This window comes from Haliotis cracherodii, unplaced genomic scaffold, assembly GCF_022045235.1.
Source record: "Haliotis cracherodii isolate W230 unplaced genomic scaffold, xgHalCrac1.p SCAF_14, whole genome shotgun sequence".
NCBI classification, from domain to species: Eukaryota; Metazoa; Mollusca; class Gastropoda; order Lepetellida; family Haliotidae; genus Haliotis; species Haliotis cracherodii.
In genome coordinates, this window is record NW_027266269.1 from 5415728 (window position 1) to 5443219 (window position 27492).

The 27492-nt window shown below is 41.5% G+C and overlaps 4 protein-coding genes across 4 annotated transcripts; all 4 read right to left on the minus strand.

Moving 5' to 3' along the window:
* Positions 1-2888: 2888 nt before the first annotated feature.
* On the minus strand, positions 2889-5521 carry LOC139461375 (BTB and MATH domain-containing protein 38-like). The gene is made up of 2 exons (XM_071242981.1): positions 5400-5521; positions 2889-3516 (listed from the first exon to the last, which is right to left on the minus strand). Exons 1-2 carry the CDS (start codon positions 5465-5467, stop codon positions 2889-2891), a joined length of 696 nt encoding a protein of 231 aa, XP_071099082.1. The 5' UTR covers positions 5468-5521.
* A 3564-nt stretch (positions 5522-9085) lies between these two features.
* On the minus strand, positions 9086-12524 carry LOC139461376 (BTB and MATH domain-containing protein 36-like). The gene is made up of 2 exons (XM_071242982.1): positions 12414-12524; positions 9086-9659 (listed from the first exon to the last, which is right to left on the minus strand). Exons 1-2 carry the CDS (start codon positions 12446-12448, stop codon positions 9086-9088), a joined length of 609 nt encoding a protein of 202 aa, XP_071099083.1. The 5' UTR covers positions 12449-12524.
* Positions 12525-14523: 1999 nt separating this feature from the next.
* LOC139461377 (BTB and MATH domain-containing protein 36-like) lies at positions 14524-17888 on the minus strand. The gene is made up of 2 exons (XM_071242983.1): positions 17852-17888; positions 14524-15097 (listed from the first exon to the last, which is right to left on the minus strand). Exons 1-2 carry the CDS (start codon positions 17884-17886, stop codon positions 14524-14526), a joined length of 609 nt encoding a protein of 202 aa, XP_071099084.1. The 5' UTR covers positions 17887-17888.
* A 1878-nt stretch (positions 17889-19766) lies between these two features.
* Positions 19767-21041, minus strand: LOC139461378 (BTB and MATH domain-containing protein 36-like). Its single transcript, XM_071242984.1, has 2 exons — positions 21013-21041; positions 19767-20337 (listed from the first exon to the last, which is right to left on the minus strand). The coding sequence occupies exons 1-2, from the start codon at positions 21039-21041 to the stop codon at positions 19767-19769; spliced, it is 600 nt and encodes a 199-aa protein (XP_071099085.1).
* Between the last annotated feature and the right edge of the window lie 6451 nt (positions 21042-27492).

Consider the following 27492-nt stretch of genomic DNA (forward strand, 5'->3'; position numbering starts at 1 on the left):
CTGTCTGATTTGGAAATATTTGACCGTATTTGGATACACGTGTCATGCACACACTGAGGTTTACTGCATGAAGTTTTATCTTTATTCAAACATATAAAAGTCAGAAGGAATGGGAACATTAGTGACTTATAGTGTAACCATAGAGTTTTAGATAAATTTTGTCATTAAACAATATATCACGTGACTAACCACGGGTCCGGGTTGTCCTGTGGGTATCCAGGTCCTACTCAGGACCCACCCGACCCGAGTACCCGAGTTACCCGTCCCAGCCCTAGTGGATGTGTCGTCAGATCTTCACACAGAAAGGTATCATATCGAAACTGAACATTGGATCTTAACTCTTGCGGTTCAGTGTTACCCCAATATGTGCCCAGATTACCCGACGGAACTCACAAGCAAGCACTCTCCACCGAGAGCCTTACAATCTGCTGACAAACATCTACTGACCCGTGAAGATTCCGGGGTAGAATAGGTCTTCAGCAACCCATGCTTGTCGTAAAAGGCGACTAACAGGATTGGGTGGTCAGGCTCGCTGACTTGGTTGATGCATGTCATCAATCCCAATTGCGTGGATTGATGCTCATGATATCACTGGATTGTCTGGTCCAGACTCGATTATTTACAGACCGCTGTCATAACGCTGGAATACTGCTGGGTGCGGCGTTAAACAATAAACAAACAAACAAACAAACAAACAAGCAAACATCTATACTAACTGTCCCAAGGAGGAAACCGAACTCTTTAGGCCAGATATCTTTCAGCTTACGCGCAGAAGTTCTCTGGAATGAACTCCCCCTGGAAAACAAACTGGCACCATTTCGAGAAACTGATTAAAACACCTTTTCCGAAAGTACTACGAGTAAGTGAGTGAGTATGGTTTCACGCCGCTTTTACCAATATTCCAGCAATATCATTGCGGGGGACACCAGAAATGGGCTTCACACATTGTACCCATGTTGGGAATCGAACCCGGGTTTTCGGCGTGACGAGCTAACGCTTTAACCATTAGGCTACCCGACCGCCCCGAAATTGCTACGAGGTTTTTGGCCAGTGAATGCTTCACGTCGTTTCTCCCATTACTATAATTATCATTTATCCCCTCACACTTTGCGTTCGTCTGTCTATCGTCGACCGCCTCCATGGTCTAACTGTAGAGCTTCCGCCCGGAGAGCGGAAGGTCTGGGGTTCGATCCCCGACCGCGTCATACCAAAAGACGTTAAAAGATGGTACTTGTTGTTACCCTGTCTGGCGCTCGGCATAAAGGGGCTAAAACAAGGACTGGTCGGCTCGGAGTCAGTATACTGTGTCTGAGTCGGGTATTCATGTTAAACTGAGGCATGGTATCTCAGTGAGCTAGCACTATAAATCGGCATCAGTCCGGACTGGTACAAGCAGCCACAAACACACACACACACGTACATGCACGTCGCTATATAAGTGCAATAATCTTGGACGCGACGTTAAACCCAATCTCACCTCACCTCACCTATACCTATCATAATAAAAGCGTCACAAATCTTTCCATAGGCATGAGAAATTACTGCCAGGAACAGTTCCGACTGTATAATGGTGAGTGAGTGAGTTAAAGTTTAACGTCACATCGACAATATTTCAGCCATATCGTGACGAAACAAAATTTGACATATGAATTATTATTTTTATATATTTTAAACTGTATACAATTCTGCCGACGAAGGGGAGTATAATAACTAGAATATCACAGATTTACATAAAACTAGTTAGAGAGCATGTAAAAACATACTATCATTTTACAACACAATATAAAAACAGGCTATAGATCGCCAACAACTGAAGGTAGATCACCACGCTAGGATCCATGGGGACTTACAGTACTTTTGCTACCTGCATGGACCCTAGCAGAATTTACACCATCCCTTCAGTGGTTGGCGATTATTGTCAATTTAGCCGAATTAAAATAACATATATTCTGCGATTAAAAACGTGGTAGTAATAAATATACTGTGAATGACGTGGACTTACATACCATCTCCGGGGGACAATCCTTTTACACTACTTCAACCCCCTTCGAGGTACAGCAACTGACAATCTTAGTTATCCAATATTAAAAGATCATTTATTAACTACAAAATGAGCATGAATGTGTTTTTGAATCACTATCAAATTGTGATGATACCAGGTGTTCGCAAAAAGATGATCAAATTCTATCTCCTGTCGCTTGTTAATAATGTACATATAATAAATGATGTAATTTACGTGACATCGTCATCGTCATCATCATCATCATCCTCATCATCGGAGTAAAAAAATCAGATTTTAAAAAATTTAATGAGATTTCACAGTTCTGCAACTACAGACTCTAAATTTTATTCAGAATCAGCAAAACAGATAAGAGTGGGCCGTTTTACCGGTATATCGGTAAATTGAGGTTCATTCTTTGCAGGATGCGTATCACAATATCAGATGATTTTAAATAGTGATTTTTATCATGTGTTTAATGTTATTAACTTGCCAAATACATGTATCTGCATTATGTTTCCGTAATTCCAAAATGCAAGTTATCATTCTGGAGTTCTTCTGTGGCATTGATGTAGCACAAAGTCATCACTATCCCGGAGCATGCATCCTTGCGTAATTATTTATTGTCCCAGCATCTTGTTTTGTTCCATTCTGAATTCACAATTTTGAATCATACAAAACATTGTGATACGTATCGCAATACGTCCTTGTGCATTGTAAAATATTGTGATACACATGAAACATCCAAAACCCATCCCTAAAACAAATATAACAAAATCAATCATTTCTGCTAAGAATCAAATATTGTTTGATTTATTTGACTTTGAGGGACTAAACATGTCAGAGCTACTACGCATATATTTATATTTATTACTTGCCCGTTAAGAGATCACCCATTTAATAAATATACATCATCAAAATCCGAAATGGGTTCACGTAAGGAACTGAACTTGTCATAACTACAACACATTTGAAAGTAGTCAATCATTTCCGTCATCAGCTTAAACTTGGTTTCATTCCCAAGATTCACAAAGTCCTTCTCCAGATGCAAGGAATACCGCGCATTATTTTGTGTTCTAAATCTGAACAATTTCACAATTTGTATAGCAGCATTCAGTGTAGGCATGCTGTGCTTATCTGCCAGATATAAAGCGTGAAGAACCTCTATTTGAAAAGCAGATTTGTCACCACAGAGTGTTAACAGAAAGTCCTCACACTTCCGCTTCAAGACAGTAATCTGGTATTCGTCAGCCAGTTCCAGCAGTCTGTCCACCGTTACCTGGGTGACAGGCCTGAGTTCTGATGGGTAAATACAGAGAAGCAAGTCCACAATGTCATCATATGTTTTTCCCGGTAGAGGGACTTCACTTTCCTGCTTTTCTTTAAAATCTCCATTAAACATCCTGTGAAAAACATCCGATGCTGCTGAAAGTGCCCCTTTGATGACGTGAAGACGTCTCCCTTCTACAACCAGAGCGACATCAGTCTTGTCAGAGGGTTCGTCAAACACAGATGTCCTGCCAGAATAGAAGATCAAGTCAATGGGTCACTTTACATCAGACAAAACTAGATCGTTACAATACATACCCGTCATTACACTTGTGTTTCATATCTTGACATTGTCATAACAACGTACGTTACGTCATTACATTTCTGTCGGTCAGATACCATAGAAAGTCCACTCGTTTCGTAAAAATGGTATCTAACGAGAATGTGTGCTGAATTCACTATTTATCTTTCAAAGTTAGGGGGGCACGGTTGGCCCAGTCGTCTAAGGCGCCGCCATTCGCTGTGCAGAGTTGCGTCCCTTTGACACGCCAGAAACCTATGATTGTGGGTTCGAATCCCGGTTCACCCCGATTATGTTTCTAGGTTTGTCAGCACCATACCCGTGCTCGTGGGTTTCACCGAAGTGGTAAACGTCTGAGACCTGCATCACTTCGGGCTTTCCTCCCACATTAAGCTGACACGCCGTGATATAACTGGAATAATGTTAAAAGCGGCGTTAAACCCAACTCACTCACTCACTTTCAAAGTTAGTGTAATGGCTACCATTTTGGACACAGTATAAGTTAAGGAAATTTTGTGTTTGTTTGTTTGTTTGTTTGTTCGTTTATTGTTCAACTCCGCGATCGGCAATGTTCCAGCTATATGACGGCGGTCTGTAAATAATCCAATCTGGACCAGTCAATCCAGTGATTGACATCATGAGCACCAATCCACGCAATTAGGGTATGATGACATGCATCAACCATGTCAGCGAGCCTAACCACCCGATCCCGTCTGTTGCCAAACATTGTCGCCATTTACAGCAAGCATGGGTTGCTGAAGACCTTCTCATCCCGAATCTTCACGGGCCTTAAGGAAGGTAAGTCCGAGTAATCTACTGAAACACAGCGCATCACAGAACCACTAAGGTAAGGGATATCATATTTGATGTCATCTCGTATTTCCTACAGTGCAAAGTGGGGCGGTCGGGTAGCCTAGTGGTTAAAGCATTGGCTCATCACGCCAAAAATCCGGGTTCGATTCCCGACATGGGTACAATGTGTGAAGCCCATTTCTGGTGTACCCCACCGTGATATTGCTGGAATATTGCTAAAAGCGGCGTAAAATCAAACTCACTCACTACAGTACAAAGTAAGGAGAAGATATATGGATGAACAACTTCTTTATTGCAATCAGGAACGATGTTTCAGTGTAGGTTCTAAAATTGTCATTAAACTGGTACAGAGTATGGCTGACAAGTATTTATACAGGTAGGAGGCGGTGTTTATACAGTAGAGTAGATTTAAGGTGCAGTTACCATGGTTACACTGGAGCGGATTATATTTGTCTTCTTTAGATTTGAGTATTGATCATGACTACATTTATTTTTTTATATTATGTTATGACGTGTAAACATGAATTATGATCTGTATGATCTGTGACTAAACACACTTATGATAATGTAAATATGATTAAGGTACTACTTACATTGTGTATTTAAAGAAATCGTCATATAAAAATAAAAATCCATCATATGAAATACTTGTATTATGAAATTATCATTTGCTTTGTAAAGCAAAGAAACGTCCTTTTATTGGATTGTCGCTGGTCGTAGTCGGGAAAATCTTGGGTAAGGGAAGTAACTCTAGCCCCGGATAATATGTAATATTGTTTTCGTGGTTACCAGGATGGCCAGTTGCGAATGTCTGCGGTACCGGGAGTTAACAGAGGGGTGTCAGCCTGTCGGGGTATATCATTACCATGCCAGTGACGCTCAGTGGTTTATGTTATGTCAGTCTTGTCAAATATGCGGGAATTGAAGCAAAAGCAAGCACACACATTACATTCTAGGCAGATATTGTTTCGAGTTTCCCGATTTACAATTTCAAGTTTCTAATATACTGATTGTTACCTTATTTCATCCTTGGCATGTTTAGGAGTAGCCATTGTTACCAGGTAGTTACTGCACCGTGATTGCATGATGATAATAATTGTCAGGTGACGAGGCCACAGCGAACACGGTAACTCGATGAGCAAAACCCTTGTTTCACTTTCGATTTGACAATTCTGAGAAGTAGACCTAAGGGAGGTAACTCGCTTGGTTCTTCTTTCTTACAAATTGAGATTGAAATATCAATACTTAAGCTGTAATGGGTCGGATGGTTAGGGTCGTGTGGGTTCGAGCCTGACGTCGTTAAAACGTGTCCTGATTTCTTTTTCCGTGTGACAGAATTTACTTGACAATTATATGTCTCCTGATTTATTTGGACTTTAGGTATACTGATTTATTTATTTGTTATTTGTGAGTGAGACAGAATTTACCTGGTACTTCCTCGTGTCCTGATGTATTTGGTATTTGGGTTGGTTTGTTGGCTGGTTTGTTGTTTAACGCCGCACTCAGCAATATTCCAGCTATATGACGGCGGTCTGTAATCCAGTGATTGACATCATGAGCATCGATCCACGTACTTGGGATTGATGCCATGCATCAACCAAGTTCGCGAGCCTGACCACCCGATCCCGTCAGTCGCCTCTTACGACAAGCGTAGTCGCCTTTTACGGCAAGTATGGGTTGCTGAAGACCTATTCTACCCCGAATTTTCGAGGGCCTGGTATTTGGGGTTGAGACAGAATTTACCTTGCACTTCCACGTATCCTGATTTATTTGGTATTTGGGAGTGAGACAGAATTTACCAAGCACTCCCAATTTTACTGATTTATTTGGTATTAGGGAGTGAGACAGAATTTACCAAGCACTTCCACGTGTCCTGATTTATTTGGTATTTGGGTTGGTTTGTTGGTTCGCTTGTTGTTTAACGCCGCACTCAGCAATATTCCAGCTATATGACGGCGGTCTGTAAATAATCAAGCCTAGACCAGACAATCCAGTGATTAATGTCATGAGCATCGATCAACGCACTTGCCACAGTGCCAGTTGACCTCTCCCAATGCGAGCTGACCAGTGCTTGATGAGATACTAACCAGCTCTCACAGTGCCAGTTGACCTCTCCCAGTGCGAGCTGACCAGTGCTTGATGACACACTAACCAGCTTTTAGAGTGCCAGTTGACCTCTCCCAGTGCGAGCTGACCAGTGCTTGATGACACACTAACCAGCTTTTAGAGTGCCAGTTGACCTCTCCCAGTGCGAGCTGACCAGTGCTTGATGACACACAAACTATCTCTCACAGTGCCAGTTGACCTCTCCCAGTGCGAGCTGACCAGTGCTTGATGACACACTAACCATCTCTCACAGTGCCAGTTGACCTCTCCCAGTGCAAGCTGACCAGTGCTTGATGACACACAAACCATCTCTCACAGTGCCAGTTGACCTCTCCCAGTGCGAGCTGACCAGTGCTTGATGACACACTAACCATCTCTCACAGTGCCAGTTGACCTCTCCCAATGCGAGCTGACCAGTGCTTGATGACACACTAACCTGCTCTCACAGCGCCAGTTGACCTCTCCCAGTGGTTGATGACACACTAACCTATTCTCACAGTGCCAGTTGACCTCTCCCAAGGTGTGTTGACCAGTGCTTGATGACACACTAACCTACTCTCACAGTGCCAGTTGACCTCGCCCAATGTGAGCTGACCAGTGCTTGATGACGCACCAACCAGCTCTCACAGTGCCAGTTGACCTCTCCCAGTGCGAGCTGACCAGTGCTTGATGACACACTAACCATCTCTCACAGTGCCAGTTGACCTCTCCCAGTGCGAGCTGACCAGTGCTTGATGACACACTAACTATCTCTCACAGTGCCAGTTGACCTCTCCCAATGCGAGCTGACCAGTGCTTGATGACACACTAACCATCTCTCACAGTGCCAGTTGACCTCTCCCAATGCGAGCTGACCAGTGGTTGATGAAACACTAACCATCTCTCACAGTGCCAGTTGACCTCTCCCAATGCGAGCTGACCAGTGGTTGATGACACACTAACCTGCTCTCACAGCGCCAGTTGTCCTCTCCCAGTGCTTGATGACACACTAACATATTCTCAAAGTGTCAGTTGACCTCTCCCAAGGTGTGTTGACCAGTGCTTGATGACACACTAACCTGCTCTCACAGTGCCAGTTGACCTCTCCCAGTGTGAGCTGACCAGTGCTTGATGACACACAAACCATCTCTCACAGTGCCAGTTGACCTCTCCCAGTGCGAGCTGACCAGTGCTTGATGACACACTAACCATCTCTCACAGTGCCAGTTGACCTCTCCCCGTGCAAGCTGACCAGTGCTTGATGACACACTAACCATCTCTCACAGTGCCAGTTGACCTCTCCCAATGCGAGCTGACCAGTGGTTGATGACACACTAACCTGCTCTCACAGCGCCAGTTGACCTCTCCCTATGCGAACTGACCAGTGCTTGATGACACACACATGAACAACTAACTGGCACTCATCTGTTATTCATGAAGAGGGCGTAAAACTATTATCAAACACGTTTTCAAATAAAGGGAATATTTATTTTAGCAAAAGACCGCATACAAATCGTCTAAACAGTTTGAGGACATATCAGAAATGTTCAGAATTCTAAATCTACACAGCTTTTGTAATCTTACGTTGTTTTTAAATACACACACTTTGTCAATAACGGCAACACAACACAGGTATGTTGATGGAAAACAAAAAAGTCACATGTCATTTGGGTATAACAAATCCCTGGAAAAAAGTCCATATAAGACCTCTCCCAATGCGAGCTGACCAGTGCTTGATGACACACTAACCATCTCTCACGGAGCCAGTTGACCTCTCCCAGTGCGAGCTGACCAGTGGTTGATGACACCCTAACCAGCTGTTACAGTGCCAATTGACCTCTCCAAATGCGAGCTGACCAGTGGTTGATGACACACACAAATCTGCTCTCACCACAGTGCCAGTTGACCTGTCCAAATGCGAACTGACCAGTGCTTGATGACACACACTTATCGGCCCTAGCCACAGTACCAGTTGACATAGTAACCTTATCACAGAACAACTAACTGGCACTGAACGGAACCTCTTTGAAAAACGACTGAAGTCTCTGAAAGTTCTTCAGCACTCATCTGTTATGCATGAAGAGGACGTAAAACTATTATCAAACACGTTTTCAAATAAAGGGAATATTTATTTTAGCAAAAGATCGCATACAAATCGTCTAAACAGTGTGAGGACATATCAGAAATGTTCAGAATTCTAAATCTACACAGCTTTTGTAATCTTACGTCGTCTATAAATACACACACTTTGTCAATAACGGCAACACAACACAGGTATGTTGATGGAAAACAAAAAAGTCACATGTCATTTGGGTATAACAAATCCCTGGAAAAAAGTCCATATAAGATGTACCAATTATCACTCAAGATCAGATAGCAGGGGACCTATTCTCACTTCGGTTCATCTGACAGGAAACAGTGGCACTCTGAATCCTCATAAATCACAATCATAATATTTTTTATCTTCTCACACATATCAGAGAAAAAAGGAGGGGCCGTTTTGTTAAGGCGTTGCTCGTTATACTGAAGTCCGAGGATGTACTGCCCACATGCCTACAGTGCAGGCCATTTCTGGTCCCCCGCCATGGGTCCGCTGAAAATCAACTCAATATCCCATTTTAGTGTTTTCTTTTTTCTAGGTAATCTACTCGCTTACGAAGAAGTTTAGCAAGGCCTCTCGATGAAAGTTTCGTATAGTCTTCATGGTTCGCTATTGAGAAGCCATATCTAATCTGATTTATTGAAACGTTAGATAACGTGTCTGTTGCTATCTCTAACAAAGTTTCCAATTCATACTTATCGGCCAGGTATAAGAAGTGCACTGTGTCGTTACAGTCATGTACATGTTCATATATAGACGTTTTACATAGTGGCAATAGAAACTCCTCACACCTCCTCTTCAGGCCAACAATCTGGTACTCGTCAGCCAGTTCCAGCAGTTTGTCCACAGTTTCCCTGGTGACAGGCCTGAGTTCTGATGGGTAAATACATAGCAGCATGTCCACAATGTCATCACGAGATTTGCCTGGAAGTGGAATTTCAGCCTGCTGCTGTTCTTTAAAGTCGCCATTAAGCATGCGGTCAAAGACATCTGACGCCGTTGACAGAATCGCTTTATTGACGTAGAGACGTCTTCCCTCCACCACAATCGCAACATCAGATTTAGCTGTGGGTTTATCAAAGACTGATGGCCTGCAACGAATACGAAATTATCAGATGACGTCATGACTGTTTATTTACACCCACTAATCCAGGCTGGTTATTCTCTGGCTTTGACGCTGGTTTTAGTCCAGCTATATGACGGCAGTCTGTAAATAATCAAGTCTGGACCTGACAATCCAGTGATTTACATCATGATCATCGATCCACGCAATTGGGATCGATGACATTTATCAACCAAGTCGGACCTATACACTGGAGTATGGGCTCGGGTACTCACCTTCTCTTTGGGGATACATGAGTGGCCATTTTCAGCTTGCAGTAGAATTGGCTTCCACACGGACAAGAAAGGAGATCTTGATCGGAAAGCACACCCGCTAGTGCTTTTAGTTTCGATTTCAACAATAGACAAACATTAATAGGCGGTAACTCGCATGCCAGGTTCTCGCGTTTCCATTCAACAACTCGTTTATTTATAGGATGCACTATTGATTACACATGAAAGTATAAAACGACTATTGGTGTGTGAATGTGGCCACTTCGCGCTTAAAGGGCACTGATCTAACGCAATTCCCCGGGGCTGGTTGTTGCTTTTGTTATTGTTTTTCCCCCCGCCAGTACCCGGATGTATAGCAGAAATCTAGACTAGTTCGCGACCTCTGCTGCGTCATTCGTTAGCGCATTAGTCACTTGTATGGGTAGTAATAAGGGCGTATGGTCACATTGATCAACAAAATGAAATACAGTTTTCGAGATAATAAGGAAATGTAGGTACCTTTGTGGGTAGCATCGGTAATGGTCACGAAGTTTTGATAAGTCACTTGCTTGGTAATTTTGCGATTTTCGTTTACACTATTTTGACTTGCAACACAAAGTAAATATTTCACCTGAGCATTGCTTTTTGATAGTGTGTATATTTTTTACTGTAAAATGTGTAACATTTTCAAATTTATTAAACGCCTAAATATTCAGTTATTTAACAAAGTGACTGAAAAACAGTTCCATCTGTATTATTATGATAACAAATTCCAAACATTTTAATGTTTAATGTCATCACCAAGAGACTGAATATGTTACGTTGAAAAGTACATTTCTATGTTGTTTGGCTTCTAATCCTACATAATAATCTGTAATGTTTGTAGGCCCTTTTGATCGTCTTAATTAATCTGGACAGATATTTTAGTCAAAATGACTGAAATATTTACACATTTTATAAATTGCCTGAGAGAATCACATTTTACAAATTGAGGGTAATATATACACGCTTACAAAGGAAAAGACCTGTGAAAACAACGTTTATCGCTCATTGAAGAATTTCCCAACCAAGACGTAGAGAAACAAGAACCAATCGGTTCAAATGAAGGAAAACAAAATGCAAATACCATAATTACAACCTACCAAATTTATGTGTATAAATTTTAAGCAGCTTCCGTGTTCGAGGAATGTATCTGTGAATATCCACACAAAGGAACAATATCCCACTCGTCTGCAGCTGTACAAAGAAACTTATTCGATGTCACGTGTCTCTGTAACCATCAAATATTTTTAAAAGATATATATCGTTTCGGGATATTATAACCCGTGTTCGTTTCTGAACTGATCACTTGGATTGTTTCAGGTGTTTCACATAGGTGTCAAGTCTCAAAGGTCGGCTGAGAAAGCCCACGTGACAACTATTTTCATAACGTCCACGGTTCCTAAAAAATCCATTGAGTGATTGATAACAATGATCAATCAATCAACGTATTATCAGTTAACCCTTTGAACAAAGTATGTTGTTTTTACATCGGCACTTCACGCCATGATATGAGTGTATTCCCTTTGTTTTAGTAAACCTAGACATGTAAACACTCACTTTTGACATATCCACTGTGCAAGGTAACAGTGATTAATCAATCAACGTATTTTCTGTTAATCCTTTGATGACTAGGAACGAAAAAAAGTAAATCAACAGATTATTCATCTCGTGCTGGGCTGCCACGTGCATATTACATAACACACATTTCATCTCACTTCAAACCTGGATTTAGATTGAATAATTACCCCAGACACAATAAATGCCAAATGGGAACCTTGGTCTGGTAATATAAGTGGTGCTACCACTAATTGTACCTGTAATAAATTCATTAACTGAGCATCAAGTGAATGACGACAAATACACAAGTGTAGGGTTATACCTGAAAACGTGGATGACAACAAGGGAGTAGTAATCGTATTATTGACGCAATCGGAAATCCGAAATGCTTTCAATGCATGGGTACTGTTTTTATTATTAAACTATAACTATCTGGGGTATTTCCAAATGACGACATCCGATGAGCTCCGTCGTTCTTTTTGTCTGTTTGTTTAGGCTGGAGAAATAAATTAACATGCGCACTTTGTCGAAATCTTTATAGATCACAGTTAACCAATCAGTGTTTATGCAAAAATGAGTAAAACAAATATTGCCTCCAGCCTCCAAGTTTATTTAGCTGTCCTTGCAGACGGTAGCCCAGTCTGTGGTCACGCTCAGTTGCGTTGCGTATCATCCGGGTACTCAAGGGAAAAAAAACCCAATAACAAATAACTGGGGAATTGCGTTAGATCAGTGCCCCTTTAACAGAGGGTTGTCGGCCTGTCGGGTTATATCATTTCCATGCCAGTGACGCTCAGTGGTTTATGTTATGTCAGTCTTGTAAAACATGCGGGAATTGCAAGCAAAAGCAGGCACACACATTACATTCTACGCAGATATTGATTCGAGTTTCCCGATTTACAATTTCCAGTTTCAAATATACTGATTGTTACCTTATTTCATTCTTGGGATGTTTAGGAGTAGCCATTGTCACCAGGTAGTTACTGCACCGTGATTGTATGATGATAATAATTGTCAGGTGACGAGACCACAGCGAACAGGGTAACTCGATTAGCACAACCCTTGTTTCACTTTTGCTTTGACAATTCTGAGAAGTAGACCTAAGGGAGGTAACTCGCTTCGTTTTAAATTGAGATTGAAATATCAATACTTAAGTTGTAATGGGTCGGATGGTTAGCGTCGTGTGGGTCGTTAAAACGTGTCCTGATTTGTTTTGGCGTGTGACAGAATTTACTTGACAATTATGTGTCTCCTGATTTATTTGGACTTTAGGTATACTGATTTATTTATTTGGTATTTGTGAGTGAGACAGAATTTACCTGGCAATTCCTCGTGTCCTGATGTATTTGGTATTTGGGTTGGTTTGATGGCTGGTTTGTTGTTTAACGCCGCACTCGGCAATATTCCAGCTATATGACGGCGGTCTGTGATCCAGTGATTGACATCATGAGCATCCATCCACGTGCTTTGGATTGATGCCATGCATCAACCAAGTTCGCGAGCCTGACCACCCGACCCCGTTAGTCAACTCTTACGACAAGCGTAGTCGCCTTTTACGGCAAGCATGGGTTGCTGAAGACCTATTCTACCCCAAATTTTCACGGGCCTGGTATTTGGGAGTGAGACATAATTTACCTGGCACTTCCACGAGTCCTGGTTTATTTGGAATTTGGGCGTGAGACAGAATTTATCTGGCACTTCCAAATTTCCTGGTTTATTTGGTATTTGGGAGTGAGACATAATTTACCTGGCACTTCCACGAGTCCTGGTTTATTTGGAATTTGGGAGTGAGACAGAATTTACCCAACACTTCCACGTGTACTGAATTATTTGGTATTTGGGTTGGTTAGTTGGTTCGCTTGTTGTTTAACGCCGCACTCAGCAATATTCCAGCTATATGACGGCGGTCATAATCAAGCCTGGACCAGACAATCCAGTAATTAATGTCACAAGCATCGAGCCACGCACTTGCCACAGTGCAACATGACCTCTCCCAATGCGAGCTGACCAGTGCTTGATGACACACACTAACCATCTCTCACAGTGCCAGTTGACCTCTCCCAATGCGAGCTGACCAGTGCTTGATGACACACTAATCATCTCTCACAGCGCCAGTTGACCTCTCCCAGTGCGAGCTGACCAGTGCTTGATGACACACCAACCAGCTCTCACTGTGCCAGTTGACCTCCCCAATGCGAGCTGACCAGTGCTTGATGACACAAGTCAATCTGCTCTCACAGCGCCAGTTGACCTCGCCCAGTACGAGCTGACCAGTGCTTGATGACACACTAACCATCTCTCACAGTGCCAGTTGACCTCTCCCAGTGCGAGCTGACCAGTGCTTGATGATACACTTACAAGCTCTCACAGTGCCAGTTGACCTCTACCAATGCGAGCTGACCAGTGCTTGATGACACACTTACAAGCTCTCACAGTGCCAATTGACCTCTCCCTGTGCGAGCTGACCAGTGCTTGATGACACACACTTATCGGCTCTAGCCACAGTGCCAGTTGACAATGTAACCTCATCACAGGACAACTAACTGGCACTCATCTGTTATTCATGAAGAGGACGTAAAAGTATTATCAAACACGTTTTCAAATAAAGGGAATATTTATTTTAGCATAAGATCGCATACAAATCGTCTAAACAGTGTGAGGACATATCAGAAATGTTCAGAATTGTTACGTCGTCTATAAATACACACACTTTGTCAATAACGGCAACACAACACAGGTATATTGATGGAAAACAAAAAAGTCACATGTCATTTGGGTATAACAAATCCCTGGAAAAAAATTCATATAAGATGTACCTATTGTCACTCAAGATCAGATAGCAGGGGACCTATTCTCATTTCGGTTCATCTAACAGGAAACAGTGGCACTGTGAATCCTCATAAATCACAGTCATATTATTTTTTATCTTCTCACACATATCAGAGAAAAAAGGATGGGTGTTGTTAAGGCGTTGCTCGTTATACTGAAGTCCGAGGATGTATTGCCACATGCCTACAGTGAAAATCAGCTCAATATCCCATTTTATTTTTTTATTTTTTCAAGGAAATCTACTCGCTTACGAAGTAGCTTAGCAAGGCTTCTCGATAAAAGTTTCGTATAGTCTTCATGGTTCGCTATTGAGAAGCTACGTCCTATCTGATTAATTGAAACGTTAGATAACGTGTCTGTTGCTATCTCTAACAAAGTTTTCAATTCATACTTATCGGCCAGGTATAAGAAGTGCACTGTGTCGTTATAGTCATGTACATATGGATATACAGATGTTTTACATAATGGCAATAGAAACTCCTCACACCTCCTCTTCAGGCCAACAATCTGGTACTCGTCAGCCAGTTCCAGCAGTTTGTCCACCGTTACCCTGGTGACAGGCCTGAGTTCTGATGGGTAAATACATAGCAGCATGTCCACAATGTCATCACGAGATTTGCCTGGAAGTGGAATTTCAGCCTGCTGCTGTTCTTTAAAGTCGCCATTAAGCATGCGGTCAAAGACATCTGACGCCGTTGACAGAATCGCTTTATTGACGTAGAGACGTCTTCCCTCCACCACAATCGCAACATCAGATTTAGCTGTGGGTTTATCAAAGACTGATGGCCTGCAACGAATACGAAATTATCAGATGACGTCATGACTGTTTATTTACACCCACTAATCCAGGCTGGTTATTCTCTGGCTTTAACGCTGGTTTTAGTCCAGCTATATGACGGCAGTCTGTAAATAATCAAGTCTGGACCTGACAATCCAGTGATTTACATCATGATCATCGATCCACGCAATTGGGATCGATGACATTTATCAACCAAGTCGGACCTATACACTGGAGTATGGGCTCGGGTACTCACCTTCTCTTTGGGGATACATGAGTGGCCATTTTCAACTTGCAGTAGAATTGGCTTCCACACGGACAAGAAAGGAGATCTTGATCGGAAAGCACACCCGCTAGTGCTTTTAGTTTCGATTTCAACAATAGACAAACAGTGATGGGCCGTAACTCGCATGCCAGGTTCTCGCGTTTCCACTCAACAACTCGTTTATTTATAGGATGCACTATTGATTACACATGAAAGTATAAAACGACTATTGATGTGTGAATGTGGCCACTTCGTGCTTAAAGGGCACTGATCTAACGCAATTCCCCGGGGCTGGTTGTTGCTTTTGTTATTGTTTTTCCCCCCGCCAGTACCCGGATGTATAGCAGAAATCTAGACTAGTTCGCGACCTCTGCTGCGTCATTCGTTAGCGCATTAGTCACTTGTATGGGTAGTAATAAGGGCGTATGGTCACATTGATCAACAAAATGAAATACAGTTTTCGAGATAATAAGGAAATGTAGGTATCTTTGTGGGTAGCATCGGTAATGGTCACGAAGTTTTGATAAGTCACTTGCTTGGTAATTTTGCGATTTTCGTTTACACTATTTTGACTTGCAACACAAAGTAAATATTTCACCTGAGCATTGCTTTTTGATAGTGTGTATATTTTTTACTGTAAAATGTGTAACATTTTCAAATTTATTAAACGCCTAAATATTCAGTTATTTAACAAAGTGACTGAAAAACATTTCCATCTGTATTATTATGATAACAAATTCCAAACATTTTAATGTTTAATGTCATCACCAAGAGACTGAAAATGTTATGTTGAAAAGTACATTTCTATGTTGTTTGGCTTCTAATCCTACATAATAATCTGTAATGTTTGTAGGCCCTTTTGATCGTCTTAATTAATCTGGACAGATATTTTAGTCAAAATGACTGAAATATTTACACATTTTATAAATACCCTGAGAGAATCACATTTTACAAATTGAGGGTAATATATACACGCTTACAAAGGAAAAGACCTGTGAAAACAACGTCTATCGCGCATTGAAGAATTTCCCAACCAAGACGTAGAGAAATAAGAACCAATCGGTTCAAATGAAGGAAAACAAAATGCAAATACCATAATTACAACCTACCAAATATATGTGTATAAATTTTAAGCAGCTTCCTTGTTCGAGGAATGTATCCGTGAATATCCACACCAAGGAACAATATCCCACTCGTCTGCAGCTGTACAAAGAAACTTATTCGATGTCACGTGTCTCTGTAACCATCACATATTTTTAAAGATATATATCGTTTCGGGATATTATAACCCGTGTTCGTTTCTGAACTGATCACTTGGATTGTTTCAGGTGTTTCACATAGGTGTCAAGTCTCAAAGGTCAGCTGAGAAAGCCCACGTGACAACTATTTTCATAACGTCCACGGTTCCTAAAAAATCCATTGAGTGATTGATAACAATGATCAATCAATCAACGTATTATCAGTTAACCCTTTGAACAAAGTATGTTGTTTTTACATCGGCACTTCACGCCATGATATGAGTGTATTCCCTTTGTTTTAGTAAACCTTGATATGTAAACACTCACTTTTGACATATCCACTGTGCAAGGTAACAGTGATTAATCAATCAACGTATTTTCTGTTAATCCTTTGATGACTAGGAACGATCCGTTGATTTACAAAAAAAGTAAATCAACTGATCATTCATCTGTTGCTGGGCTGCCACGTGCATATTAAATAACACACATTTCATCTCACTTCAAACCTGGATTTAGATTGAATAATTACCCCAGACACAATAAATGCCAAATGGGAACCTTTGTCTGGTAATCTAAGTGGTGCTACCACTAATTGTACCTGTAATAAATTAAATGAATGACGACAAATACACAAGTGTAGGGTTATACGAGAAAACGTGGATGACAACAAGGGAGTAGTAATCGTATTATCGACGCAATCGGAAATCCGAAAATGCTTTCAATGCATGAGTACTTTTTTTTAGTATTAAACTATAACCATCTGGTTTTTTTCCGAATGACGATATCCGATGAGCTCCGTCGTTCTTTTTGTCTGTTTGTTTCGGCTGAAGAAATTAATTAACATGTGCCCTTTGTCGAAATCTTTATAGATCACAGTTAACCAATCAGTGTTTATGCAAAAATGAGTAAAACAAATATTGCCTCCAGGCTCCAAGTTTATTAAGCTGTCCTTGCACACGGTAGCCAAGTCTCTGGTCACGCTCAGTTGCGTTGCGTATCATCCGGGTACTCAAGGGAAAAAAAACCCAATAACAAATAACTGGGGAATTGCGTTAGATCAGTGCCCCTTTAACAGAGGGGTGTCGTTCTGTCGGGTTATATCATTTCCATGCCAGTGACGCTCAGTGGTTTATGTTATGTCAGTCTTGAAAAACATGCGGGAATTGCAAGCAAAAGCAAGCACACACATTACATTCTACGCAGATATTGATTCGAGTTTCCCGATTTACAATTTCCAGTTTCAAATATATTGATTGTTACCTTATTTCATTCTTGGGATGTTTAGGAGTAGCCATTGTCACCAGGAAGTTACTGCACCGTGATTGTATGATGATAATAATTGTCAGGTGACGAGGCCACAGCTAACAGGGTAACTCGATGAGCAAAACCCTTGTTTCACTTTCGATTTGACACTTCTGAGAAGTAGACCTAAGGGAGGTAACTGGCTTCGTTTTTCTTTCTTACAAATTGAGATTGAAATATCAATACCTCAGCTGTAATGGGTCGGATGGCTAGGGTCAATTGCGTGTGGGTTCGAACCTGACGTCGTTAAAACGTGTCCTGATTATTTTTGGCGTGTGACAGAATTTACTTGACAATTATATGTCTCCTGATTTATTTGGACTTTAGGTATACTGATTTATTTATTTGGTATTTGTGAGTGAGACAGAATTTACCTGGCAATTCCTCGTGTCCTGATGTATTTGGTATTTGGGTTGGTTTGTTGGCTGGTTTGTTGTTTAACGCCGCACTCGGCAATATTCCAGCCATATGACGGCGGTCTGTGATCCAGTGATTGACATCATGAGCATCCATCCACTTACTTTGGATTGATGCCATGCATCAACCAAGTTCGCGAGCCTGACCTTCTGATCCCGTTAGTCGCCTCTTACGACAAGCGTAGTCGCCTTTTACGGCAAGCATGGGTTGCTGAAGACCTATTCTACCCCGAATTTTTGAGGGCCTGGTATTTGGGAGTGAGACAGAATTTACCAAGCACTTTCCACGTGTCCTGATTTATTTGGTATTTGGGTTTGTTTGTTGGTTCGCTTGTTGTTTAACGCCGCACTCGGCAATATTCCAGCTATATGACGGCGGTCTGTGAATAATCAAGCCTGGACCAGACAATCCAGTGATTAATGTCATGAGCATCGATCAACGCACTTGCCACAGTGCCAGTTGACCTCTCCCAATGCGAGCTGACCAGTGCTTGATGACACACTAACCATCTCTCACAGTGCCAGTTGACCTCTCCCAGTGGGTGCTGACTAGTGCTTGATGAGATACTAACCAGCTCTCACAGTGCCAGTTGACCTCTCCCAATGCGAGCCGACCAGTGCTTGATGACACACTAACCTGCTCTCACAGTGCCAGTTGACCTCTCCCAATGCGAGCTGACCAGTGCTTGATGACACACTAACCATCTCTCACAGTGCCAGTTGACCTCTCCCAGAGCGAGCTGACCAGTGCTTGATGACACACAACCATCTCTCACAGTGCCAGTTGACCTCTCCCAATGCGAGCTGACCAGTGCTTGATGACACACACTTATCGGCTCTAGCCACAGTACCAGTTGACATAGTAACCTCATCACAGAACAACTAACTGGCACTCATCTGTTATTCATGAAGAGGACGTAAAACTATTATCAAACACGTTTTCAAATAAAGGGAATATTTATTTTAGCAAAAGATCGCATACAAATCGTCTAAACAGTGTGAGGACATATCAGAAATGTTCAGAATTCTAAATCTACACAGCTTTTGTAATCTTACGTCGTCTATAAATACACACACTTTGTCAATAACGGCAACACAACACAGGTATGTTGATGGAAAACAAAAAAGTCACATGTCATTTGGGTATAACAAATCCCTGGAAAAAAGTCCATATAAGATGTACCAATTGTCACTCAAGATCAGATAGCAGGTGACCTATTCTCACTCCGGTTCATCTAACAGGAAACAGTCGCACTGTGAATCCTCATAAATTACTCTCATATTATTTTTTTATCTTCTCATACATATCAGAGAAAAAAGGATGGGCGTTGGGGTAGCCGTGTTGCTCGTTACACTGAAGTCCGAGGATGTATTGCCCACATGCCTACAGTGCAGGTCATTTCTGGTCCCCCGCCATGGGTCCGCTGAAAATCAACTCAATATCTCCTTTTCCTTTTTTACTTTCTTTCAAGGTAATCTACTCGCTTACGAAGTAGCTTAGCAAGGCTTCTCGATGAAAGTTTTGTATAGTATTCATGCTCAGCTATTGGGTAGCCATGTAGTCCACGGTGATTAATTGAAGCGTCAGATAACTTTTCTGTTGCTATCTCTAACAAAGTTTCCAATTCATACTTATCAGCCAGGTATAAGAAGTGCACCATGTCCTTATATTTTTCTACACCATACAACCTATCAATTTTACATAATGACAACAGAAACTCCTCACACCTTCTCTTCAGGCCAACAATCTGGTACTCGTCAGCCAGTTCCAGCAATTTGTCCACAGTTTCCATGGAGATAGGCCTGAGGTCTGATGGGTAAATACATAGCAGCATGTCCACAATGTCATCGCGAGATTTGCCTGGAAGTGGAATTTCAGTCTGCTGCTGTTCTTTAAAGTCGCCATTAAGCATGCGGTCAAAGACATCTGACGCAGTTGACAGAATCGCTTTATTGACGTAGAGATGGCTTCCCTCCACCACAATCGCAACATCAGATTTAGCTGTGGGTTTATCAAAGACTGATGGCCTGCAACGAATAAGAAATTATCAGATGACGTCATGACTGTCACCCATTAATAATCGATAATGGACCAGACAATCCAGTGATTAAGATCATAAGCATCGATCCACGCATCCCGTTAATCGCCTCTTACGACAAGCATTGGCTGCTGAAGACATAGTCTATCCAGGATCTTCACGGGTCTCACGCGGACCTATACACTGGAGTATGGGCTGTGGGTCCCTGTTCCCCATTACCCGTCTCAGGTACTCACCTTCTCTTCAGGAATACATGTGTGGCCATTTTCAGCTTGCAGTAGAATTGTCTACCACACGGACAAGAAACGAGATCTTTATCGGAAAGCAAACCCGCTAGTGTTTTCAGTTTAGATTTCAACAATAGACAAACAGTAATGGGCAGTAACTCGCATGTTAGGTTCTCAGTTTTCCATTCGACTAGTTTATTTATAGGATGTACTGTTGATTACACATGAACAGGCTTTGACGCACGACATTTACATGAACTGGGTCGAGGTTTAAGCTCAGTAACATTAGTCAGTGATGGTGAGTCAGACTCGCTGGCTTGGTTGATGCATGTTGAAGACCTAATTCTATCCCAGATCTTCACGGGTCACACGCGGACCTATACACTGGAGTATGGGCTGTGGGTCCCTGTTCCCCATACCCCGTCTCAGGTACTCACCTTCTCTTCAGGAATACACGGTTGGCCATTTTCAACTTGCAGTAGAATTGGCTATCACACTGACAAGAAACGAGATCTTGATCGGAAAGCACACCCGCTTGTGTTTTTAGTTTCGATTTCAACAATAGACAAATAGTAATGGGAGGTAACTCGCATGCCAGGTTCTCAGGTTTCCATCTAACAACTAGTTTATGTATAGCATGTATTATTGGTTACACATGAACGCATAAAACGACTGTTGGTGTGTGAATGTGTCCACTTCGCGCTTAAGTCAAATGTTTGTTGGTTTGTTGCCTCGTCTGTCCGCGCCGACACTAACCGCAAAATCGTAGCGATGTATACTGAGTCAAATTAAAAACTTCACATTTTTAAAAGTAATCCCATATATGATATAAAACGGACAAATGTATCAGAGAAGGTAATTTTTAATCATTAATGTCCAAAGAAGGATGTTAATTAACGGTGGTAACCATAATTTGTTCCAAGCACCTACGGTATTCGGATATAACATCAACAGTTTAAATCATAAGTCCCAAGCACGAGAATCTGATGGCACACAAGTTCACTTGGGTGTATGGCCACAATGTGCGTTGACAACTGCCACACAACGCGTCCGCATGGACCTTGTGATGCTTGTGAACACATGATTTGGGTAGACGACGCCATTGTTGCTGCAAAATGGTGCCAAGATCTTGCAAATTCTGTGATTGGTTCTCGAGAGTGCGCAGACTTCTGCCAAGAGCATCCCAGACGTGTTCGATAGGATTGAGGTCGGGAGACCTTGACGGCCAGTCCATGACGTTGACTCCCGCATTCTGAAGGAAATTTCTTGTCAAAATTGCTGTGTGGGATCTGGCATTGTCGTGTTGGAAGATCAAACCGGGTCCATGTGCTGCCATAAAAGGCAGAAGTTCTGGTGCCAGCCTGGAACGTGCATTGCCACAGGAAGCACACCACACCATGACACTTCCGCCTCGAAATCTGTCAACTTCCTGTACACAACACTGGGCGTAACGTTCATGACGGCGCCTCCACACCCTCGCCCTACCATCAGCAAACCGAAGATTAAATCGGGATTCATCACTGATGACGACTTGATTCCAATTCCTCTGAGTCCATCGTAAGTGTCGCTGTGCCCACAATTGACGTTGACGTCTGAGTAATTGAGTCAGAATCGGCCCGCAGTATGGCCGTCGTGCTTGAAGGTGAGCAGTTCTCAGGCGGTTTCTAACAGTTTGCGCACTCAGTTTACCCCTAAACAGTTCATTTCTGGTTGATGTAGCCGTCAAAAATCGGTTACGGAGGTGACGTAAGACAATCTGACGATCATCTGCATGTGACGTCACACGTGGTCGACCTGGCCGAGGGCGATCAACAGTGGTATCCGTTTGCTGTAGACGCGTCTGTAAATCATAAACAGTCCGTCGACTACAACCCATCGTCCTTGCGACTTCAGCTACGGACGTTCCCGTCTGCAACATGCCGATGGCACGTTCACGTTGCACATTTGAAAGGCGTGGCATGACAAATGGCCGTAAAGACTTTTGTTTTCTTGTGTTTTTCTTTTATTGTTAATGACTGCTAACACGTATGGCTGAAAACACGTGCGGTATTATGGCCACGTGACCAGTTGCACGTGAAAAACCACTTTTGCCACTATAGTGCTGTGCACATGATTTTGATCACCTGCACTTAAAACGAGTGTTATCTGAAGACAATACGTGGCCATTACTGTTTAAATACACAATAAGGGCCCACAGTGATAACTGGTCAAAATGTTAAAAGTTTAGGATAGTGAAGTTTTTAATTTGGTTCAGTATATATAACCCCACTGTCTATTATGTAGGATTGTAAAAGCGAGTATACCTGTGTGTTGTTGTACTAAAACCAGCGTAACCAACATGACGACTGATTGAGACTTGACCAGGTTAACCAGCAATTGACATTGGCATTGCATGAAACCATTCACGCCTTCAGGGTATGATGGCACGCATAAAAGCTTTTGGTTGGTTGATTTTACGGCAAGCTTGGGTTGCTGAAGACCTATTTTACCCCGGAATCGTGTGACCATCCAAAACGCCTCTCACACCTAGCAGAGGTTGTTTCAAAAACCCCACGGGGCTTAAATATTAAAATGGTCATACTAAATTATTGATTTATGTTTAAAATTCCTTCATAATGTTATTGTTATGAATACACATAACGTGTGTACTATCTGTTATGACTGTCCGTCCATGGAAGGAATAGACAGCATTGCGACTGTAAACCGTTTGTTTTGTTTGTTTGTTTGTTGTTTAACGCCGCACTCTGCAATATTCAGCGAGCCTGACCACCCGATCCCGTCAGTCGCCTCTTACGACAAGCATAGTCGCCTTTTACGGCAAGCATGGGTTGCTGGAGAGTGGAGACCTATTCTATCCCGGATCTTCATGGTACCACAGTTAACTGAATATGTGCGAAACATTCATTGTAGAAATTCTATAAAACCGAAAACCACCCTCGTCTTGTCCGTTTTCTTGATTAAATTGTTAATAAAAGATAAGTTGAGTTGAATTGCTTACCAAATATACATTTCTTTCAAAAGGATATGTCAAAATAAAGAGGTGCAATATTGTTTCAACAGGAAAACAGGCAACAGGGTTTTCTGTCATGTTTGTTGTTTAATGCCCCTCTCGGCAATATGACGGCTGTTTGTGAATAATCGAGTCTGGACCAGACAATCCAGTGATAGACAACATGAGCATTGATATGTAGGACAGAAGTAGGCTGAATATAAATTTAAAGCATTGGACTTTAAAACAGATACTAGTGAGTGAGTGAGTGAGTGAGTGAGTTTGGTTTTACGCCGCTTTTAGCAGTATTCCAGCAATATCTCGCCGGGGAACACCAGAAATGGGCTTCACACATTGTAACCATGTCGGGATTCGAACCCGGATCTTCGGCGTGACGAGCGAACGCTTTAACCACTAGGCCACCCGACCGCCCCAAAACAGATACTAACATCTCATTTAGTAACATATGGTTTTTCTTATTGAACACTGCTGAAAGCAATAATGTGTTGGTTATGCGTATATACTCTGATTACAGCCCAATTGGGGGAGACCCGTGAAGATTCCGGGGTAGAATAGGTCTTCAACAACCCATGCTTGCCGTAAAAGGTGACTATGCTTGTCGTAAAAGGCGACTAACGGGATCGGGTGGTCAGGCTCGCTGACTTGGTTGATGCATGTCATCAATCCCAATTGCGTTGATTGATGCTCATGATATTAATCACTGGATTGTCTGGGCCAGACTCGATTATTTACAGACTGCCGTCATATAGCTGGAATTTTGCTGAGTGCGGCGTTAAACAACAAACAAATAAACAAAATAAGCAGACATCAACTAACTGTTCCCAGGAGGAAACCGAACTCTTTGGCCAGTTATAATTCTGGAAGAAACTCCCGCTAGAAATCAAACTGGCACCATCCTTGGACCATTTCGAGAAACTGATTAAAACACCTTTTCCAAAAGTACTACGAGTGAGTGAGTATGGTTTCACGCCGCTTTTACCAATATTCCAGCAATATCACGGCGGGGGACACCAGAAATTGGCTTCACACATTGTACCCATGTCGGGAATCGTACCCCGGGTTTTCGGCGTGACGAGCTAACGCTTTAACCATTAGGCTACCCGACCGCCCCGAAAGTGCTACGAGCTTTTTGGCCAGTGAATGCTTCACGTCGTTTCTCCCATTACTATAATTACCATTTATCCCCCCACACTTTGCGTTCGTCTGTCTATCGTCGACCGCCTCCGTGGTCTGGTGGTAGAGCGTCCGCCCGGTGAGCGGAAGGTCCGGGGTTCGATCCCCGCCATACCAAAAGACGTTAAAGGATGGTACTTGTTGTTACCCTGTCTGGCGCTCGGCATAAAGGGGCTTAAACAAGGACTGGTCGGCTCAGAGTCAGTATACTGTGTCTGAGTGGGGTATTCATGTTAAACTGCGAAAAAGGTATCTCAGTCTGCTAGCACTGTAAATCGGCATCAGTCCAGACTAGTACAAGCAGCCACACAAACACACACACGTACATGCACGTCGCTATATAAGTGCAATAATCTTGGACGCAAAGCTAACCCCAATTTCACCTCACCTCACCTGCACCTATCATAATAAAAGCGTCAAAATTCTTTCCATATTCATGAGAAATTACTGCCAGAAACAGTCGATTGTACGTTCCGACTGTATAATGGTGAGTGAGTGAATTAAAGTTTAACGTCATATCGGCAATATTTCAGCCATATCGTGACGAAACAAAATTTGACATTTACAATATATTTTAAACTGTATAAAATTCTGCCGACGAAGGGCAGTATAATAACTAGAATATCACAGATTTACATAAAACTAGTTAGAGAGCATGTAAAAATATACTATCATTTTGCAACACAATATAAAAACAGGCTATAGATCGCCAACAACTGAAGGTAGATCACCACGCTAGGATCCATGGGGACTTACAGTACTTTTGCTACCTGCATGGACCCCAGCAGGATTTACACCATCCCTTCAGTGGTTGGCGATTATTGTCAATTTAGCCGAATTAAAAGAACATATATTCTGCGATTAAAAACGTGGTAGTAATAAATATACTGTGAATGACGTGGACTTACGTACCATCTCCGGGGGACAATCCTTTTACACTACTTCAACCCCCTTCGAGGTACAGCCACTGACAATCTTAGTTATCCAATTTATTCTACCAATATTAAAAGATCATTTATTAACTACATAATGAGCATGAATGTGTTTATGAATCACTATCAAATTGTGATGATACCAGGTGTTCGCGAAAAGATGATCAAATTCTATCACCCCTCGCTTGTCAATAATGTACATATAATAAATGATGTAATTTACATCCCCGAACATCGTCATCATCATCATCATCATCATCATCATGTTCATCATCATCGGAGTAAAAAAATCAGATTTTTAAAAAAATTATGAAATTTCACAGTTCTGCAACTACAGACTTTAAATTTTATTCAGAATCAGCAAAACAGATAAGAGTGGCCGGTTTTACCGGTATATCGGTAAATTGAGGTTCATTCTTTGCATGATGCGTATCACAATATCAGATGATTACAAATAGCGATTTTTATCATCTGTTTAATGTTATTAAGTTGCCAAATACATGTATCTGCATTATGTTTCCGTAATTCCAAAATGCAAGTTCACATTCTGGAGTTCTTCTGTGGCATGATGTAGCACCAAGTCATCACTATCCCGGAGCGTGCATCCTTGCGTAATTATTGAATGTCCCAGCATCTTGTTTTGTTCCATTTATAAACTTCTATTCCTGATTGATGTTTCAAATTGCTTCTGAATTCACAATTTTGAATCATACAAAACATTGTGATACGTATCGCAATACGTCCTTCTGCATTGTAAAATATTGTGATACACATGAAACATCCAATACCCTTCCCTAAAACAAATATAACAAAATCGAACATTTGTGCTAAGGAATCAAATATTGTTTGATTTATTTGACTTATTTGAACATGCCAGAGCTACAACGAATATATTTATAGATCACAGATGTTCTACAACGAGAATCCTTTCAGCTGTGAGTGCAATGGTACCCTCACACCTACTCAATAATGAAGTTAAACATAAGTTGAAAACACGTAGAGAGGGGGCAAGTATTGTTATTTTTTTTATTATAACTTTTTATTTCTGTTGCATTTTTACACATGGGTTATACAATGTAATACATAGGCAGTAAACAAAAGTTGAGAACAGAATTATTGTGTGGGAAACAAAAGATGACAAGATGACCAAAATTTGTAGAATTTATCGATACTATTACTTATGAGAGCTGTGTATTTTGTAAGCATGTAATATTTGTAAATCTCTTTTTTTAAAAACTGGAAGTTCGGTACCTTTTTTTTTATATCTATATTTAAAAATTACGAATTTACAAAGTAAGATAATTACATTTATAGGATCGTTGTGTTGCTGATGAAATCCAAGCAGAATGTTTTTTCTTGTTAATGTGAGCTTAACTTGAATCTCATCTGATAGCCACTCTTCCAGTTTTTGCCATATGGGTTTCACTTTGCTACAGTCTGCCAGTGCATGGGAAACAGATTCTATACTATTTGAACAAAAACTACATGTCTCCGTATTGTTATGGTGTTCAGGTGATTTTTGTTTTTTAACAATGAAGTTAAACATTAGTTTAAAACACGTAGAGAGGGGGCAAGTATTGTTATGGTGTTCAGGTGATTTTTGTTTTTTAACAATGAAGTTAAACATTAGTTTAAAACACGTAGAGAGGGGGCAAGTATTGTTATGGTGTTCAGGTGATTTTTGTTTTTTAACAATGAAGTTTAACATTAGTTTAAAACACGTAGAGAGGGGGCAAGTATTGTTATGGTGTTCAGGTGATTTTTGTTTTTTAACAATGAAGTTAAAAAATTAGTTTAAAACA